The sequence below is a fragment of the Erinaceus europaeus genome, chromosome 10 (assembly GCF_950295315.1).
Source record: "Erinaceus europaeus chromosome 10, mEriEur2.1, whole genome shotgun sequence".
Lineage (NCBI taxonomy): Eukaryota > Metazoa > Chordata > Mammalia > Eulipotyphla > Erinaceidae > Erinaceus > Erinaceus europaeus.
In genome coordinates this window covers 69,699,565-69,717,524 of record NC_080171.1, presented here as the reverse complement: position 1 = coordinate 69,717,524, position 17,960 = coordinate 69,699,565, and the positions used below count along the sequence as shown (strand labels likewise).

The following is a 17,960-nucleotide window of genomic DNA, read 5'->3' as shown; positions in this document are numbered from 1 at the left end:
CAGCCCCAACAGTAACCCTTGAGGGGAAAAAAAAAAAAAGGAAAGAAAAGATAGTATCTGAGCAAAGATCAAAAGGAGGTGAGAGTGAGGCTTGAGGTGAAATGGGGGCAAGAGAAGTGGCATATGCAAAGGCTCTGAGGTGACTACATACCTACCATGTTCCAGGAATGATATAGAGGCCATTGGGACTCAGGAAGAGAGCAAAGAAGATAATGAGAGCAGAGAAATGAGAAGATCTGAGATTGACAGCTCATTTTTTTAAAGTACTAAATAATATTCCAGGGGCCAGGTGGTAGTACACCTGGTTGAACACATGTGTTACAGTACGCAAGGACCCAGGTTCAAGCCCCCGGTCCCCACCTGCAGGGTGGTGATGCAGGTCTACAGGTATCTCTGTCTCACTTCTGCTCTATCCCCCCCGTTCCCTCTTGATTTCCGGCTGCCTCTATCCAATAAATAAAAATAACAATAAAAATTAAAATAAAATTTAAAGTAATAATAGTAATATTCCAATGTCTGTATTACAATAAAATATTAATATTTCATTCTTTTGTTTAATAAAAACAATCATATATATAAAAAGAGTAGCCAGGTAAAAGATTGTATCAATTTAAAGACTCAACTTTTACTGAGTGAAATGCTAAGGCAGGGAGAATACAGGTCCATGAAAAATGATGAATGAAATAGTGGGGGTTGTATTGCTAAATGGGAATCTGGGGAATGTTATGCATGTAAAAAAAAAAAAAAAAAGAAGTAGAAACGCAAAGCAGAAATTGACTGAGTTTGGAGTATGGCACCAAAGTAAGAAAGCAGAAGTATACTAGAGTTTGCAGTGAGTACCTCCCTAATACTTCCTCTCCACTTTTCCAAGCTTTGGGTCCATGATTGCTCAACAATTTGTTTGGCTTTGTATGTTAACTCTCTTTTCAGTCACCAGGTTCCAGGTGTCATCAGGATGCCGGCCAGACTTCCCTGGATTGAAGACACCACCAATGTGTCCTGGAGCTCAGCTTCCCCAGAGACCCATCCTACTAGGGAAAGAGAGAGGCAGACTGGGAGTATGGATCGACCAGTCAACGCCCATGTTCAGCGAGGAAGCAATTACAGAAGCCAGACCTTCTACCTTCTGCAACCCACAATGACCCTGGGTCCATGCTCCCAGAGGGATAGAGAATGGGAAAGCTATCGGGGGAGGGGGTGGGATATGGAGATTGGGCGGTGGGAATTGTGTGGAGTTGTACCCCTCCTACCCTATGGTTTTGTTAATTAATCCTTTCTTTAATAAAAAAAAAAAAAAAAAAGAAAGATTTTAACGATGGAGTGTTAAAATTTAGTTTCCATTTGTGAAGTTTCATCTATGGGGACTATGTTGAGGTTTGAGGACAAGGGTGGAAGTATGCTAGTTCTGCCATGCTGTGCTAATAAAAATGAGAAGTGATAGTGGCTCAGACCAGGTGAAAACAGTGAGGGTGATGTGAAGAGAAATGACTGCATGAATGCTGGACACATTTCAAAGATTCAAAGGGCCAGGGAGATGGTGAGACAGTAGTGCACCAGAGTTGCACACTGGACTATGCTCTAGTCTCTCTCTCTCTATCTACCCTGGTGCGTGCGTAAGTGCGTGCATATGTGCGTGTGTATCTAATGAAGAGCCATAACTAAATATATATATTTATATTTATTTATAAAATGGAAATATTGACAAGACCATAGGATAAGAGGGGTACAACTTCACAGAATTTCCACCACCAGAACTCCCATATCCCATCCCCTCACCTGATAGCTTTCCTATTCTTTAATCCTCTGGGAGTATGGACCCAGGGTGGTTGTGGGGTGCAGAAGGTGGGAGGTCTGGCTTCTGTAATTGCTTCTACAAAAAACATGAGCATTGATAGGTCGATCCATACTCCCAGCCTGTCTATCTCTTTCCCTAGTGGGGCAAGGCACTGAGGAAGCAGAGCTCCAGGACACATTGGTGGGGTCTTCTGTCCAGGAAAGTCCAGTTGGCATCATGGTAGCATCTGGAACCTGGTGGCTGAAAAAAAAGTTAACATATAAAGTCACACAAATTGTTGACCAATCATGAACCTAAAGGCTGGAATATTGCAGATGAAGATTTGGAGTCTCTTTTTTGGAGATAGCTAGTAGGTCTATTTTAGGTATATTCCAAAGGGCCCATGACTTTATTAGTTTTTTCCTGAGCCTGACATCTGATATGCAGGTGGACCCAAGTTATTGTCTGGGGAGATGATGTCATGGCTGGCACAGTGCACATATTTCTAATACACTATCAGGCTTCTTGGATCTGTGTAGATATGAAAGGAAGAGAAAGAAAGAATGCCCAAAAGAAGCCTCCATGGGAATTCAGATCAGTTCTAGTTGGGGAATATCTCAAGCTCTGCATTTTACAAATGATCAGACCTCAGTGATAAACTTGAAGATATAAAGAAAGGCCTTGGAAAATATGTCATATGTATATATCATTTGAGATTTCTTTTCCCCTCCCCCAATTTGGCCTTTAATTTCTGTATAAAAGATGAGATACATCACCATACTAAAGGTTAGTTTTTAATTTATGTATGCAAAAAAGTCAGTGTTGTGGGGGTCGGGCGGTAGCATCGTGGGTTAAACGCACATGGTATGAAGCACAAGGACTAGCATAAGGATCCCGGTTCCAGCCCCCGGCTCACCACCTGCAGGGGGTCACTTCACAAGTGGTGAAGCAGGTCTGCAGGCATCTTTCTCTCTCCCTCTTTGTCTTCCCTCCTCTCTCGATTTCTTTCTATCCTATCAATGACATCAATAACAACAATAATAATAACCACAACAACAATAAAAAAAAAAACAACCAGGGCAACAAAAGGGGAAAAAATAGTCGCCAGGAGCAGTGGATTCATGGTGCAGACATCAAGCGCCAGCAATAACCCTGGAGGCAAAAGAAAAAAAAAAGTCAGTGTTGTGAGACAAAACAAACCACATTCAAGTGTGTGTGTGTGTGTGTGTGTGTGTGTGTGTGTGTATGTGTGTAGAAGAGACATACATTTGTTTCCCAATGATCAAAGGTAAGAACTATTGAAGTTCAGTTCAAGGCTCCAAAAATGGGCCTTCACTGAATAGAACTATTATACTAGTGCATTATTCCAGAAATTACTATACACATGCTGCCTTGTTTCATTGGCATAGCAGTAATTATTGAGTAATTATTTTAGAAGTGGCAGTGGTGGTCCTGATATGTAACCATATCCTATATCTGTGGTGTAAATATTTCAACCATGGACCAACATGAAGTCACTTGAACCTACCAACAAAAGCCACTCAGAGTACTGACTCTTGAGAGCCGATGGAAACCAGCTGCAGCTCAGCACTGCCTTCCTACCTGTAGATGAACTTTACTCCTTCCTGAAACCAATCAATTCAAAAAGAAGACTAAAATTGAAAAGAGAAAACAGAGTTTTATTTCATTAAAACACACAACCTATAGGATAATAGCTATTACATGATGTATAGAATCTGAGACATACTATATATGTTATATCCAATGTTATAAATGTGTTTTCAAGAAATGTGACCAAAAGTTTCAGAAGACAGGGATGGGGGTAGATAACATAATGGTTATGCAAAGAGACTCTCATGCCTGAGGCTCCAAAGCCTCAGGTTCAATCCCCATAAGCCAGAGTTGAACAGTGCTCTGGTTAAAAAAAAAAAAAAATTCAGAAGACAGGACAGGTAACTAACATTTAAAGTTTTATTACATCTAGGCACATATCACAAACATGATTTCTCACAATTCTGCAGCACAAATACTGTTAACCCTCATTTTTTATGACAAATATAGGTTCAGGGAAGATAATTTATTAAACCAGGATTACACCCAGACAACAAATACTGGATCAAAACTTAAATCCAGACCTTTCTTTCCCTTAAGCCCATAGCTGGAAGCTTCAGAACACAGCCTAAGCATTAATAGGATAATTTCCAAGATGATAATTCTGATATCAGTGCATAATACCAGTACATTAATTGCCCTCAATATATGGAACTGAATTTTAAATTAGTACATGAAAATTTTTTTCCAGTGGTCTAAGTTGTATAGCACCAGTGTTCTTCTTAGATTATAAATACAATTAAATTCTTTACCAGTACTGTATTGACATCATCTTTTTTTCTTTCTTTTTAATTTTTTAATCTTTATATATTTTGAATAGAGACAGAGAGAAATTGTGAGGGGAGGGGGAAATAGTGAAGGAGAGAGACAGAGGTCTACAGCTGTCACCACTCATGAAGCTTTCCCCCTGCAGGTGGGGACCAGAGGCTTGAACCAAGATCTTGCGCCACCATCTGGCCCCTTCCTTCCTTCCTTCCTTCCTTCCTTCCTTCCTTCCTTCCTTCCTTCCTTCCTTCCTTCCTTCCTCTTCTTTCTTTCTTCCTTTCTTTCTTTTTTTCACCAGAGCACTGCTCAGCTCTGGCTTATGGTGGTGCCGGTGATTGAACCTGGGACTTTGGAGCCTCAGGCAGGAGAGTCTCTTTGTATAACCATTATGCTATCTGCCCTCTGCCCTAACTTTTTTTTTTCTTCTAAGATTGCTACCAAAGAGGAGACTATGGTTTGTGTCCTTTTTGACAATGTCTGTTTCTCTGCTGCTCTCAAGGTTATTACATGTACATTGAGGCCTCCCACATGGTACATGGGCAGAGAGCTCGTCTGCTCTCCAGGCCTCTGAGAGGAGTCCCCGGGAAACACTGCTTGGCCTTTTTCTACCACATGTACGGAGCGGGGACAGGCCTGCTGAGTGTATATTTGAAAAAAGAAGGTGACCATGAAGAGACTCTCTTATGGAGAAGGAGAGGGGAGCAAAGCATTTCCTGGCTCCGAGGTCTGGTGGAATATAGCTGTGAGAGACCACACCAGGTAAGCCAAAAAGAGAGGTAAAGTGTCACTGATGGAAAACGTTCCTGTGAACTTCTGGTGCTCTTTCTTGTCTTGCTACCAAAGAGAATGTTTTGTTCTTTTTTTCTGGGTCATAGATAAAGGCAGGATTTGTTTAAGAATAAATAATATTAATAATCTCTAGGCAATGGATGAGAAATCAGGCAGAGAAGAGAAAGCTTTGAGTATTTACTTTTTATTTTAATTAATTTTTTTTCTATTGCCACCAGGGTTGTCACTGGGGCTCAGTGCTGGCACTATGAGCCTACCATTACCAGTGGCCATTTTCCCTTATTACTATTATTTATTAGACAGGACAGAAAAAAAATTGAGAGAGGAGAGGGTGGGGTGGAGAGAGAGACCTGTAAACTTGCTTCACTGCTCTGCCTCCCCCCTCAGGTGGGGGAGTCGGGGCTCAAACCTGGGTCCTTGCACATGATAATCTGTGTGCTCAACCTGGTGTGCCACTGCCTGGCCCCCAGCTTTGAGTATTTGTGCACACAGTGACTTTTGAGGCTCAGTGAGGCAAGTGTATCTATTTTTGTGCTGGTTGACTGTGAGTATCAAGTGTCCTAACTGTGTCCTGTGAATCTCCAAAGCAGAGTCTCCTATCGTAAGCATGCTGTTACCTAATTAGCTGTTGGAGCTGTATCTTTCACTCATCACCGCTCATGTGCAAAGGCTTTTGTTGCAAACCTCTGTTTAATAGAGTGATTGTCCATCCTTTGTCTGCACAATGTGAAAGAACTGAGTTTCTTGATCTCAAGTCCTGTTGTTTTTTTTCCCTTGAGTTTTTTCATGTGCTGTAGAAGATCACCATCTTTGAGGATAATGATGATAAGGGGAGCTAGGCAGGGGTAGGAAAGAGCCTTTTGATTTCCAGTGATTGAATTTGAGCAGCCAATCAAATCTAGAACACAGCTATGGCCTCCTGTCAGCCACTCACTTTACCTGCTTACCCTGAACCAATTTTCCAGAAAGATCTGGGGAGATGACATTAGACTTCTAGCTATTTCTGAAATTGCACTCCAGCAATTGTAGAAATTATAAGCATGCCTTTCCACTAAAAGTGCTACCCCTGTCCAGCCACCCTTCTGACTGCTAAGCCTCTGGACCTACATCCCTTAACTTTTACTGCTGTCTGCATAGTATAAGACCAAATCTTCTCAATGGAAAAGTTTTCATAATAAAGATTTGATTTCCCACCACCCCACAGCCAGTGACTACAGAAGTTGGGAAGGATTCACAGAAGCTTATGTGGCCTAGGTTCAAGGGCCATCAAAGATTATATATGGACAAAGGACAACTAGCAGGGGGGAAGATATACCTGCATCCAGGAATGAACTATTACTGTAATGTAAATTAAGGCGGTTTAGAAATTTAGCAAAGAATCACAGCCTCAGGAACGATTCTCATGTCAAGTGATTCAATGTCTATTTATGGAAGGCGACCACTTAGGATTTTACTAGTATAATTAATAATCATTCAGAGACAGTGGATTGTAGGGGAGATAACATAATAGTTATGAAAACAAACTCTCATGCCTATGGCTCTAAGATCCCAGGTTCAATCTGAAAAAATGGGGGGGGGGTGGGTTTGGGAGCTGGGCAGTGGTATACCTGGTTGAGGATACATGTTACTATACACAAGGACTTGGGTTCAAGCTCCCGATCCCCACCTATGGGGGGGGTGCTTTACAAGCAATGAAGCAGGTCTCTCTTTCTCTCTTCCCCTTCCCTCTTGTTTTCTCTGTTTCTACCCAATAAATAAATTAGAAAATAAGATATTAAAAATGCAGAGGTGGTAGATTAATTTTGCTAGGCTGTTAGGGCACTTATCCTTCTGTTTTATCTCACTGTTCTCTAATTATGGGCCTAGGACCAGTAGGAACACCCCATGTGCAAATGCACCTAATAGTAAATACAACTGAAATGCACATTTTCAGGTTCCAACTCAGAATTCCTGATGCAGAAATTCTCATTGTGGAGTCCAGAAATCTGTCTTCTGAAGTCCTTCTGCTGCTGCTGATGCCCACTAGAGATGGCGCATGTCTGTCCTAGACTATAAATGAACCTGCATCTCTCAGGTGGAGATGGAGCAATGATATTTTCAAAACCCCTGAACGATGCTGATGGGCTGAGTTCTAGAATCTAAGTTCTTGACAACAAGTGACTTTTAACATGAGTTCTAGAATCTAAGTTCTAGACAACAGGTGACTTTTAACACAGTCTAGAAAGAAGACTCTAGAACATTCATTTTGGTATGAAATGGAACAGACACAAATTTGGCCATGAGGAATTTGCTTCTGGATTTGGTGAATCCCTCAGGCACCTCAAATGACTGTATTGAGACTGGCTAGTTTCTTCAGAACATCCAAGTGTCTGATAAAACACAGATGTACCTGTGAAAATAGACTAGCTGGGAGTCAGGCAGTAGGGCAGCGAGTTAAGTGCATGTGGTGTGAAGTGCAAGGACCAGCATAAGGATCCTGGTTTGAGCCCTCAGCTCCCCACCTTCAGGGGAGTCGCTTCACAGGTGGTGAAGCAGGTCTGCAGGTGTCTCTCTTTCTCTCCCCTTCTCTGTCTTCCCCTCCTCTCTCCATTTCTCTCTGTCCTATATAACAACTATGACATTAATAACAACAGCAATAATAACTACAACAACAATAAAAAAACAAGGGCAACAAAAGGGAAAATAAATAAATATAAAAAAATAAAATAAAATAGACCAGCCATCTACTCTATGCCTGTCAAAGTGCACTGAAGTTCTTAAGGGCTGCACAGGAGTCTCTTAATCCATTTTACCAGCCCCTTTATAGTTATGGAAAAGTAAATGTCAGCTTTACCAATAAGTGGCAGAATGAGATGTCAAACCCAGAGCTCACTGGTTCCAAATGTTTCATTCCCTAAACTATTGTCCTTCAGGCCTTCCCACCAAAGGAAGCCCTAACATCTTCATACCCTGAAAGTCACAAGACTGGGTGATCATAGAGACAGAGCATTCTCGTTGAAATTGTCCATATATCATCAAAGTTGGATAGTAAATTCTGCTATACTGACATCACCAGGGTTAGAGTAACGGTCAAAAGGGAACATGAATGTGAAAAGTTTTGTAAACTTTGAAGTAGTGGTCCGGGAGGTGGTGCAGTGGATAAAGCATTGGATTCTCAACTAAGAGGTCCTGACTTCAATCCCCAGCAGCACATGTGCCAGAGTGATGTCTGGTTCTTTCTCTCTCTGCCTATCTTTCTCATGAATAAATAAACAAATTCTTTAAAAAAAAAAAACAACTTTGAAGTAACAAAATACATGAAGGATAGGATTGCTCTTTCAATGTGGGTATGTCAAGTAAAAAATAGGAGGCTGGGGTTCAGAATAAAGCCAGAGGTTGACCAAATAGCTCACTTGGATAGTGCTATTCTTTGCCATGTGCACAGCCCAAGTTTGAGGCTGGCCCACACCACTTTGAGGGTGATGTAGTCTCTTTTACTCTCTACAACTATGCCTCTGTCTAAAAAAAAAAAAAAATGGAGCTAGAGATTGAATTTTACATCATCAGTGGGAGTGAGTGGGAAGAAATGACTCTAAGAACACTGTAATGCTGCTGCCACTTAAGACTCAGCTGGTAGGGAATCTGTGCCAGTGGCCTCTGGATGGTGTTCCATCATTGGGAGGTTCCCATTATTACAGAATATGTGCATCAAATGGTAACATTCATCCTCCTTCCTAACGAATACTTTAAAGCACTGAGCAGAATCTCACTTGTTATTGATCACAGTGCCAATGAGTTACCATGTCCAAGGCCCACTGTTCAAGTCCCTGGTCCTCACCTATAGTATGGGGAGAAGCTTCACAAGCAGAGAGGCAGTGCTGCAGGTGTCTCTCATCAATTTTTAAATCATCTCTCTTCCTGTCCATCTCTTTCTGTCTCTCATCCTCTGTCTAGGAGAGGTGAGCAATGGAATCACGTAGGCACTGAGCCTCACTGATAACCACAGTGATCCAAATAAACAATAACAAAAAACTAAATGGTTGTCATTCAAGTATTAAGAAAATTCGAAGGAGAATGCTATATGAAGCCAAGTGTTTAGCCCAAACACATGCTATCAGGATATAATTCCATCAGGTCTACTACATTTCCATTTCAGACTGGTAAATAAAAAGAAAGAAAAAAAACAGATTGCATTGTTGTCCACAAGACAAAAATGCTTCTTAATTTCACTCGTATATCCTCCTAGCTAAGTATATTGTGACATTTCCCATGACTTTCTTGCCACTTGTTTGTGTTCTTGTTTACAATTGTAGACTCACAAATTCTATCAATGCTCTTTTGCAGTGTTTCTGTCATTCAGCTTTGAGTTTTTATGTTCAAGACAGTTTCATATTCCTATTAATTATCTAATTTATATTCTTTGATTTAAGTCATAAAATGATCTAATGGGGAATTATTTGCTCATAAAATGAATAGAACAAATATGTCTTCTGGATAATTTTCATAACCCACAAGCCTCCCAGGGGTATCTAGTGTTTTCTTAACCATTTGGGGGCAAGCCATAGAGCTAATATTATCAGATTTTCAGGCAGAGAGATGGGACACAACCAAGACTTTAATGTAGGAAGCCAGAAGACTAGGCCCCAAACACAATGGCACTCACTCTTTTATGCAGTTATCAACTTTAGTAACTCAAAGCAGCAAACTAAACACATTACTTTTCTTTTGTGTATACCAACAATACAATTTGTTTGTGTCATCAGCAGACTCTTGGGCAGAAGTAGCAGATTCTAAAGGGATCGACCAAGACCACTTTGAAGACAGCAGTAGAAAGCCCTGCTTTTGCTCGGAGGGGGAAGATTGCCACCAACTGCATTTTTCTTTAACTAAGAAGTTAACTCTTGTTTTTCTCTTTAACAGTTAACCCTTGCTTGCCTTACTAGTGGCATAACTGATCTCCACCACCCCCCCCCCAAAAAAAGAAAGAAACCTGAATATTTGACCAGGTATTTCCTTCTCAGACTCTGAAAATATGAAACTATTCTCCCTTCTTTCAGCACTGTGTCTTGGGTGTTAGGGTATTTAGCTTAAGCAAGACATTGTCTTTTTGGGAAATGTGATGCCCAGGCTTCACCACTCTGGGCCAACTTTAAAAAGGGAGAAAGGGAGGGAGGGGAAGAGAGATACATCATAGTACCAACACTTCTCTCTGTGTTGTGGAGGCCAGCAATCAAACCTGGATTGGGTGTTTGGACTATCATTCCATTGGCCCTGAAGTGCTCTAGGTGGGGAGTGGAAGCCACATTATACACACACAGCACATACGATACACCGCACACATACACATGGATACCACACACATACACATGGATACCACACACATACACATGGATACCACACACATACACATGGATACCACACACATACACATGAATACCACACACACACACACACACACACACACACATGGATACCACACACAAAAGGAGGCATCTCTAGGTGAGCACTTCTAGGCAATTGCTCAGAGATCTCAGAAGAAAGAGACCTAAAGGACCCAGTAATTAATTTTGAACCTCTTTAATTTAGTATCCTCCGTAAATTGGCATTAAAAATTTTTTTTTCTTCTTTCAAATGCTTTTATTGTGGTTTTATTTTACAGTCTCTGAGCCCAATATTCACTTAAAAGATTGACTATAGATACATATACACACATACACCCATAGGTTCTAATTTTCTTATTATTTGCTTCCTGATAGCCTCCTGTTTGTTTGTAACAGAAAACTTTTTAAGTTTCAAATGCTGCACACATAACCTGATGAAGTGTTGGAACTGTCAGAGGAGATCCACAAGAGGTGCAGTTTATTAAAAAAAATTTAAACCAAAGCTATTAACGTACTATTGGTTTACACCATTATGAAATTTCAAGAGTACAGTCACATCTTTACATGTATATAAGAAAGACTTGAAGTTCCAGTGCTGTCACAATATCAAAATGATCCCTTCTATCCTTTTTTCTAATTGCCGCCAGGGTTACTGCTGGCATTCAGTAGCTGCATGATGAGTTTACTACTCCCAGTGGCCATTTTTTTTCTTTTATTTGATAGGAAAGAAAGAAATAGAGAGGGGAGGGGAAATAGAGAGGGAGAAAGGAAGATACCTGCAGCACAGTTTCACTGTTTAGGAAGCTTTCCTCCCTGCAAGTTGGGACTGGGGACTTGAATCTGGATCCTTGCACATGGTGAAGTGTGCACTTACTCAATATGCAACCATGGGTCTGGCTTCCTCTCTGTCTATTCTCTTTTTTATTTCTTTATTGGGGAATTAATGTTTTACATTCAACAGTAAATACAATAGTTTGTACATGCATAACATTCCCCAGAAAATTTTTAAATTAATTTTAGTAGTGATTTGATTTACAAAACTACATGTCAGCAGGGGCTACAATTCCACACCATTCCCACTACCAGAGTTCTGAATCCCCATCCCTCCACTGCAAACCACCACAGTTCTCCCAAGGTTGCAGACATGGGGTAACCATCATCTCTACAACTGTCTACATTTGTACATAACTGCCCCCCTTTTTCTTCCAGGTCCAGTTCTCTCTTCCCCTCCAAGCCACACATCACCCTATTACTACATCCAGATGTCTCTCCCTTTTTCCTCCTCTCTCTCCAGGTGCTGATGGAGCTGGAGTTCAGAGCCCTCTTACATTCTTCCTCCTATCACTTCTCCTCCACACTGGGAGTTTGGATCAAAGTTGTTATTCCAGAAAGTGGGAGCTCTGGCTTCTACATGTAATTGCTTCTCTACTGGATGTGATCATTGGCAGGCCGATTCAAAAGCCCCTAGTAAATTGGCTTTTTTTTTTTTATTTATTTAACATTCTCTTCCTGAAAGAGGAACTTAAGAACAGGTTAAGCATCCATACCTGCCCAACCTGGGTCTGTCCCAGGCCAGTCTTGTTTTTAGTAGGATGACTCTACTTCTAAATTCTAACTTCATTATTTTTCAGATAATTTTTGAAGCCATTAGGGGAGTGTCAATAAGAAGTGATATTGCCATTGATGATGTTAAATTCCAAGCAGGATCTTGTGCAGGTAACATCTTTCCTAATTATACAGGGAGTTTTGCAGGAGTCTCGATATAATAGTGCAAATGAAGTATCACTCTATTATAAACATAGAAAAAACTATTATTTTCTATTTATCTTCCTTGACAGAAATGGAAGACGTAGCTCCACAGTCATCAGGATATTCTGAGGATGTAAATGAAATTGAGTACTAAGAAATTATCTGATTTGGGTGACTTGCACAAAAAGCCGTACCTCTTGTCAATCCAAACGAAAGCAAGACAAGTTGCTACAGGACAGTCTTCACCAATTCATGCATTATGAAAGGACTTCAGAGCACTCTTCCTCATTAGTTTTGCAAAACATATTGACTCAGGGCTTTTTTCCTCCCCTTTTTGCAAATGACAACTGTTACTCCAAGTACAGGCTGCTGATTTTTCAGAGATTATTCATCTTAATTTTGGTTCCAGTGAAAGCAACAAATGTACTACTATATTTTAAGGTTTGCAAAGAAAGGGCACAGTCAAGATGAAATGTGCTCACTTAAGTCTGCATTCAGTGAATGTATTGAGAATAGAATCGGTCTTGCGGGTTTCCATTTGAGTGTCACATATCGTAAATATGTTTAAAGCAATAATGTGAGGTGCCAGTAAGATCTGCAGGATGAATGCAGTTTTTTCAAGATGGCAAGTTAGTCTAAGAAAATAAATTTTCTATGTTTTATTCATAGAAATTGAGTGTTAATTAAAATTTTTTTTTTTTTACCATATGTGATAGCAAAGGATCTTTGATCAGGGTAAAACAGGAGTAATTACTGCTCTATTATGAAGCAATGCTGCCTTCTTTTTTCCCCATTTGACTACTTTTGAAACTCACTATGATCATATGGATAGAAACTGCACTTTTTTTTAATAAGGCAAGCTTTAGTATATATATATATATATGTATCCATCCTCAAAAACAATTTTGCAGATTATTTTAATAAGTGTTTTGGTGAGGTCTCAAACAATATGAATTCAAGACACATGAAACTACTGCTTTTTATTTACAAGTTTAGGAAACTGTGTATCCGTGCTTGCATATCTGAGCAGGTATCGTGAAACTATAAAGTTAGCTAATAAAAGATCATTTGAAACATTGGTCAACAGCAGCAGTTAATTCATGTCTTCATTATTTCTTATCAGTACTTCACTTTATAGTTGCAAATTCCAGTTTTGATTACTACTCTTTCAAAATCAATTATTTCTTAAGCCTTTTATAGCATATACCACATACATTGATGCAAAAATTAATGTTTTTTTTCTGAGTCAGCACATTGTGTATATGAAATTTCACCACTCCTTGGTTGACTTTTTCACTCAGAGACAGAGAAAGGGAGAGAGATAACATCTCAGAACCTCCTCCCCAATGTGATGGCATTCCCATGCAGTGCCAGGTTCAAACCCAGTGTTTTTTGTTTTTTGTTTTTTTTTTGCCTCCAGGATTATTGCTGGGGCTCGGAGCCTGCACTATGAATCCACTGCTCCTGGAGGCTATTTTTTCCTATTTTGTTGCCATTATTGTTATTGTTGCCATTGATGTTGTTGTTAGATAGGACAGAGAGAAATCGAGAGAGGAGGGGAGACAGAGGGGCGGATAGAAAGACACCTGCAGACCTGCTTCACCACTTGTGAGGTGACCCCCCCCTGCAGGTGGGGAGCAGGAAGTTTGAACTGGGATCCTTATGCTTATGTGCTAAACCTGCTGCACTACCGCCCAACCCTCCCAGTGACTTTTAAGAGGTATTTTATTTCACACAAACAACCTCAATTGTGCCCCCCCCCCCATTTTATCTTATTAGAAGGTAAATGCTACACAGATTGGGATTCCTGCCTGATTGGTTTACTGTCTCATAATCTAGATACCCAGAAGTAAGCCTGGTGTTTAGTAGGTGCTCAACAAAGAAGTACTTGTTAAAGGAATGAATGGCTATGACCCTCCCAATATCCTCCAAGAAAGAGATCTCAGAATTCCATCTCACAGTAAGGAAACTGAACTCAAAGGGTGAAAGTTTAAAAACAAAAAATCCTTAACATGTTAGAACCTTAAGCAAAAGGCCTCACTTGAACAGAGCACCAGGTTTGAGACCAGCCCCCACTATAGTGGAGGAAACTTAAATGTGGTTGGTGTCTTTCCGTCTCTCTATCTCTTCCTATCTGAAAAAGTCAGTCCAAAGTGATGAAGCCCTGTTTAAAAAAAAAAAAAAGTTCATAGCTCTTAAGTGGAGGAATTTAGGAATCAGGGGTCTCTTATTTCAAAACCCAGGCTCTTTCTATTCCTGATGAGTATTTCCCCAAAGCTGAGAAATCCTTAGAGTTAAAGCATTAGGGGAAGAAGATTTCAAGAAGTTCAGCAGCACACTAGATTTTCTTTTCTCAAAGCAGCAATCCTATACAGAGTTAAATTATATATGGTGAGTAAATAAATGAAGACTGGGGGCCAGGTGGTGGTGCACCTGATTGAGCGCACGTTACAATGCTTAAGGACCCGGGTTCAAGCCCCCGGTCCCCACCTGCAGAGGGAAAGTTTCACAAGTGCTGAAACAGGGCTGCAGGTATCTCTCTGTCTCTCCCTCTCTATCTCCCCTACCCTCTTAATTTCTGGCTGTTTCTAGTCTATAAATAATGATAATAAACAATTAAAAAATGAAGACTGTTTCCAGGGCCTAACATGTCTAGAACATAGTAAAGGATATGTGGTGAATGAATAAAATCATTCACCAGCCTCCTTTCTTCTGGGCTACATAAATACAGTCATGATCATAGCTCACATTTATGGAATCCTTAGTGTTTCTTAGACACCGTTTTAAGTGATATAGTGAATTTGCTCATTTAATTCTGACAACTATGAAGTAGATCTAGTGTCATTTCCATTCTTAAGTATGGAAACAACCTGTCCAGATTCTTCACTTTGTGTGGGCTTGAGTCTGAACCTGGGTTGATTTCTTTGTCAAACTTGTGTGCTAATTTTTTTTTTTTTTTTTTTGCTTCCAGGGTTATCACAGGGGCTTACTGCCAGCACCTGAATCCACTGCTCCTGGTGGCCATTTTTTCCATTTTATATTGGCTAGGACAGAGAGAAATTGAGAGGGGAGGGGAAGATAGAGAGGAAGGAGAGAAAGACACCTACAAACTTGCTTCACCATTTGTGAAGCGACCCCCCTGTAAGTGGGGAGACAGGGGCCCAAACTCAAATTCTTGTGCAGGTCTTTGTGCTTTGTACTATGTGCACTTAATTTGGTGCACTATTGCCTGCCCCCCTTTTTTTTTAACAAGAGCACTGCTCAGCTTTGGTTTATGGTGGTGCAGGGGATCAAACCTGGGACTTTGGACTCTCAAGCATGAAAGTCTCTTTGAAAAACCATTATGTTATCTTCCCTGCCCTTGTGTTCTAATCCTTGCCAAGATGGCCAGCTCTCCTACCAACAATACCAATTTAACTTCTAGCCAAAGATTCCCCTCTCTCATGAGGATTTTTCTCTACTGAAACTGCTCCAAGGCAGAGGTAGATAGCATAATGGTTATGCAAACAGACTTTCATGCCTGAGGTTCCAAAATCCCAGATTCAATCTCCTGCACCACCATAAGCCTAGAGCTGAGCAGTGCGCTCTGGTGAAAGAAAGAAAGAAAGAAAGAAAGAAAGAAAGAAAGAAAGAAAGAAAGAAAGAAAGAAAGTTGTTCCGAAGATTGTCAAACCAGAAATACTTCTTGAAGCATCATTGTTGGGAGTTGGGGGAATCAAGATGGGGATAGTAACACTAATTATTGACTTGGGGAGAAAAAAAAAAGGAGATTATTACTGGTTGTTGCTAATAAACCATCTGAAGTTTATAGCAAAGAGGTGAAAGGTGAGTGGATTTTTTTACCTGCTCCATTTCAGTTTGTTTCGCAGCATTCAGCTTTTTTAATGGGTCTCTTCCTTTTGCAGGTGATCCTTCACTGTCATTAAAATTATTTCTCACATGGATTGAAGGTTAGTAAAACACAGTTTTCTCAGGTTTAGAAATGCCCCAGGTGGAGCCAGGTAGTGGTGCCCCTGTTTGAGCACACTTGTTATAATGTGCAAGGACCCAGGTTCAAGCCCCTGGTCTTCACCTGCAGGGGGAAAGCTTTGCAAGTAGTGAAACCGTGTTGCAAGTGTCTCTCTCCCTCTCTATCCCCCCTACCCTCTCAATTTCTGGCTGTCTCTATATAATAAATAAAGATAATTTAAGAAATTAAAATTAAAAAAATAAGAAATGCCCCAGGGGTAGGCATACTAGCTAATAGATACTACTTAACAACTTAAGCCCAGATATTTTTTAAGCCTAGTCTCACCTAGTGAGAATAGAAACTACCTTTTTCACAGATTCCCTCTTCTCCTATGCTTTGGTGTGTAAGGTGGAGATCTTTGGTATATTTAGAAGGGAGTAAAAGTGAAGATACTATGAAACTAATGGCACTGGTGCAAGGATGGACATAATATGGATGAAGAAAAGGCTCAGAAAAGATTTCTTGAGACTTAGGCTCTAGGGATCAAGCAGGGGCACACCCAGCTGGCTAAGTGCACACATTACAGTGCATAAGGATCTGGGTTCAAGCCCCTGGTCCCCACCTGCAGAGGGAAAGCTTCACAAGTGGTGAATGAAGCAGGACTACAGGTGTCTCTGTTTCTTTCCCTGTCTATCTCTCCCCTCTCAATTTCTGTCTCTATCCAATAATAAAATAAATTAATTTTAAAAAGAAATGACTTTTTTTTTTAAAAAAGGACTTTGGCTCTAGACATGATAACAAGCACGAAGGTTACAAAAGCATGTAAAGATTAGTCAGGGTCCTGGGCGGTAGCACCAGGTTAAGCGCAGATTGTACAAAACACAAGGACCCGTACAAGGATCTCAGTTCAAGCCCCCAGCTCCCCTCCTGCAGAAGGGACACTTCACAAGGAGTGAAGTAGGTCTGCAGGAGTCTTATCTTTCTCTCTCCCTCTTAAACTCCCCCTCCTCTCTCAATTTCTCTCTGTCCTATCCTATAAAATGGGGGAAAATGGCCTCCAGGAGCAGTGGATTCCTTAGTGCTGGCACTGAGCCCCAGAGATAACCCTGGAGCAAAAAAAAAGATTAGTCGGGAGAAGAGTGAAAAACTGGCCAGCACAATTCACAGTGATAATTATGCTAAATAGTGATGCCTGGGAGGTGCCATAGAAGGGTCTAGAAGGAGCATCTGGCCAGGCAGGGCAGGGTCAGCCTCCCTGCTGCAGTGTGGTCTGACAGTGAGTCAGCAGACATCCAATAAAACGGAGTTTCCAGTGCCATGATGCCACCTGTCACTCTGTGGTAAGACTTGGGCTCTTTGATACTTCAATCCCATGTACCAAGCGTATTTTCCTAAGTGATTTCATCAGAACGGGGGAAAAGGGGGTGAGATTATGTGGGGCCATTTTCATTTGCAGCATGTTCCAAGTGTAGAATGCTGTAAAGAGGGACGACAGCTTAGTCATTTTAATCTCAGTTTAAATCCTGCCTCTGCCACTTGCAAGCTTTGTAACTGAGCAGAAGTCACTCATCCTCTCTGACTTTTATTCCTAGTATGCAGAAATGAAATAGATACTTCTCTTTATTATGAAGGTTGTTAAAAAGATGTAATGAAAATAATACTTATAGGCCATTCAAGTTTATATTATATGGTCATAAGTGAACTTTTTAAAAAATAAATTCCTGTTCTTTTTTATGTATTCTTTTTCTATAGTGGAACTGTGAGTTTATAGTGCCATCTTAAGGATAAAGCAACCATATAATATAATCTTGTCATTTTATCATCTTTCTCTCTGTCTCTCTACCCCCCCCCTTTTACAGTCTTTACTTATAGGATAGAGACATCAGAAATCAAGAGGGTAGGGGGAGATAGAGAGGGAGAGAGAAAGACTGTTTCACCACTTGCAAAGCTTTTCCCCTGCAGG

The 17,960-nt window shown here is 40.6% G+C and overlaps 1 protein-coding gene across 2 annotated transcripts in view; it reads left to right on the top strand.

The window, feature by feature from the left end:
* Positions 1-13,137, top strand: part of MAMDC2 (MAM domain containing 2) — a 185,859-nt gene extending 172,722 nt beyond the window's left edge. The window contains exons 12-14 of one of the 2 annotated variants that reach the window (XM_016191692.2): positions 4,650-4,909; positions 11,931-12,015; positions 12,138-13,137. In XM_016191692.2, the coding sequence (XP_016047178.2) occupies positions 4,650-4,909; positions 11,931-12,015; positions 12,138-12,202 (410 nt within the window). In that variant the 3' untranslated portion in view covers positions 12,203-13,137. Of the gene's footprint in view, positions 1-4,649; positions 4,910-11,930; positions 12,016-12,137 lie in introns of those variants that run through there. The other variant, XM_060199726.1, reaches the window with a different exon arrangement.
* Positions 13,138-17,960: the final 4,823 nt, after the last annotated feature.